The sequence below is a fragment of the Cyprinodon variegatus genome, unplaced genomic scaffold, assembly GCF_000732505.1.
Source record: "Cyprinodon variegatus isolate N-32 unplaced genomic scaffold, C_variegatus-1.0 Scaffold539, whole genome shotgun sequence".
NCBI lineage: Eukaryota > Metazoa > Chordata > Actinopteri > Cyprinodontiformes > Cyprinodontidae > Cyprinodon > Cyprinodon variegatus.
The window spans coordinates 307,068-309,530 of NW_015150992.1; the positions used below are offsets into that span (position 1 = coordinate 307,068).

Sequence of the window (2,463 nt, forward strand, 5' to 3'; positions counted from 1 at the left end):
TAATTGTTTCACAACAAAGTAGCTGACTACCTAGAATGTATAAAATATAAATTAATAGTGATATGCTTTTAAATGCTGTGGTTTATCAGAATAGGTTGCGCCACGTTTTTCTTTCCAATCAAAGTAAATAGAAACTGTAGTCTGCCGCCATCTAGCGGCCAATCAGCGCAGTACAGTTCGACTCACACTACGTCATACAATAATAAGGAAGTAGCGACACAACAAAGTACACGAGTGGCCCAGGTTGAATTACAATAAATTGTGAACCAATTTTGAACTTTGAATGGAGAATTGTGCAGAATAGGACATTTTATATATATTTTTTTCTAACTGACTGTCTGTATTTGGAAAGTTTCTTGTATTCTAAGCGTTTTGAGAGCATAATGGAGAAATACTCCCACCTCCGAATGATCGGGGAAGGGTCTTTCGGTCGAGCTGTGCTGGTTCAATGCAAAAGCTCTCAGAATAAATATGTACTCAAGGAAATACAGCTGCCAAAGGTGGGTGCAAACAGATTATTTCTATGTATGTTAACTTGGCTAATTTACATGGAATGCTCTTTGTTGATTTATACAGAAGCAATCCAAACTACAGAGTTCAAGAAAGGAAGCAGTCCTGCTGTCCAGAATGAAGCATCCCAATGTGGTGGCTTTTAAGGAGGCATTTGAGGGTAATTTGAAACATTCCAGATGAAAAAGAAAAAATCAGTTTTTCACATGTCATACTCTTCATTGTTTTTGGGGGGGATCTTTTCTATAGACCATTTTAGAGAATTGATTTCTGTTTTTTGTAGAAATACTAACATAAAAAAAGCTAAGTTGAAGGAGAACAAATGAACAACATCTATCTCTATCCATCTTCTCATAACTGCCTATTGATTAAAAACATCTCCTAAGCATAATGCTGCCACCTCCGTGTAAAGACATTTGCAGTGTTACTCTTTAGCCACATGTTGTGTCTCAACAAGAAATTTTTGATCTCTTCTTTTTTTAGCAGTAACTTTCTTCACAAATTTTTATAAAGCTCTAATTTGACCAATAGTCATCTCATATACACTGAAAAACAGAATGCAAGCATTTCTTTGCATTTACTTATTTACATATTTAGTTACTTTAACACAATTGTTTCATGTTAGCAGGGTAGGACATAAAACAATTGTTTCTTTTTTCAGTGATATATCTCTTAAAAAAAGTTTCTTGTTCCACTTTGAGAAATTTATTCAGCTTGCTGATGAAGATTCTCAGTCACCCAGGTCATAGTCATTCCGTAAAAGTAAGAAAAAAAAAAAAAAATCCACTGGACTTGGTTTCCAAAGTTTGAAGACGTTTCGCGGATTGTTTTTTTTAAACTTGTATGAACATCTATTCATCAACTTTGTGTACAAGCTAATTCTGATTGGGACGTGCAGGTGGCGCAGTGATTAGCGCCTTGGTCCTCGACTCGGGTGACCTGGGTTAAAAAAAAATTAGTTTATACTTATATTAAAACCTAAGAAAAAGAAGAGCTTATTGTTTCATGTTGCTGTGTCTGTGTAAGCCAGTTTAACCGCATGTTCAGAAGAAATACTGATTTATAAAAGTTGTCTACTCCTAGTCTAGACCATAAAATAGAAATAAAAATCAGGACTTAATGAAAAAAAGCTCAAGTGGTGTGAAAACTTTTCCTTTAAAGCTTTTACTTTGGTCACATAAAACAAAATGTGTGTTTCCAGCTGACAGCCTCCTGTGCATTGTTATGGAGTACTGCAGTGGAGGGGATCTACTTCAGAGGATTCAGCAGCAGAAATCCTCTCAGTTTACTGTTGATAATGTAGGTCAAATGCCTGCAGCTGTTATTTGTTTGTTTTTCTGTTCTTGTGCTTATTTTTACCCTTATTCTGAAAAATAAATAAATAAATAAATTTTCTCCCTTTGCAGATCTTGAAGTGGTTTGCTCAGATGTGTGCCGGTGCACAGCACATTCATGATAAGAGGGTTCTGCACAGAGATTTAAAGTCTAAGGTAGAGTTACATCAAAGTATGAATTTATATAAGGATTGAACTGAATAGCTTTATCGAAACAGGGAAGAGTCCACGTCCATAAACACCTTCCTTCTGGGTGGGATGTCATCTGACTCAGCTGAACCCTCTTATGTTTTCCTTAATGTTAAATCACCACTTCTCTCATTTCCTGTCTCAGAACATTTTCTTGACAGACGACGGCTCAGTGAAGCTCGGGGACTTCGGCTCTGCTTGCATTTTGAACAGGTGCTGTAGAAAAACAAATTTAGAGAACCTCTGATATCACATTGCTGCTTTAGCTTTTATATTTGAAAGAAATGTTGGTACATTTTTTGCAGCTCCAAGGCTTATGCTCATACGTATGTTGGGACGCCGTATTATGTGGCACCAGAAATTTGGGACAACAAGCCATACAACAATAAGAGGTAGTTTACTTTCTGATGAAAAATATTTAAAGAAAGAA

The 2,463-nt window shown here is 36.1% G+C and overlaps 1 protein-coding gene across 1 annotated transcript in view; it reads left to right on the forward strand.

Moving 5' to 3' along the window:
- The first annotated feature begins 203 nt into the window (after window positions 1-203).
- nek3 (NIMA related kinase 3) overlaps window positions 204-2,463 on the forward strand; it is a 10,616-nt gene continuing 8,356 nt past the window's right edge. Inside the window, exons 1-6 of the mRNA XM_015391385.1 lie at window positions 204-500; window positions 577-670; window positions 1,712-1,809; window positions 1,917-2,000; window positions 2,179-2,246; window positions 2,339-2,425. Of these exons, the coding sequence (XP_015246871.1) occupies window positions 384-500; window positions 577-670; window positions 1,712-1,809; window positions 1,917-2,000; window positions 2,179-2,246; window positions 2,339-2,425 (548 nt within the window). The 5' untranslated portion in view covers window positions 204-383. The remainder of the gene's footprint in view (window positions 501-576; window positions 671-1,711; window positions 1,810-1,916; window positions 2,001-2,178; window positions 2,247-2,338; window positions 2,426-2,463) is intronic.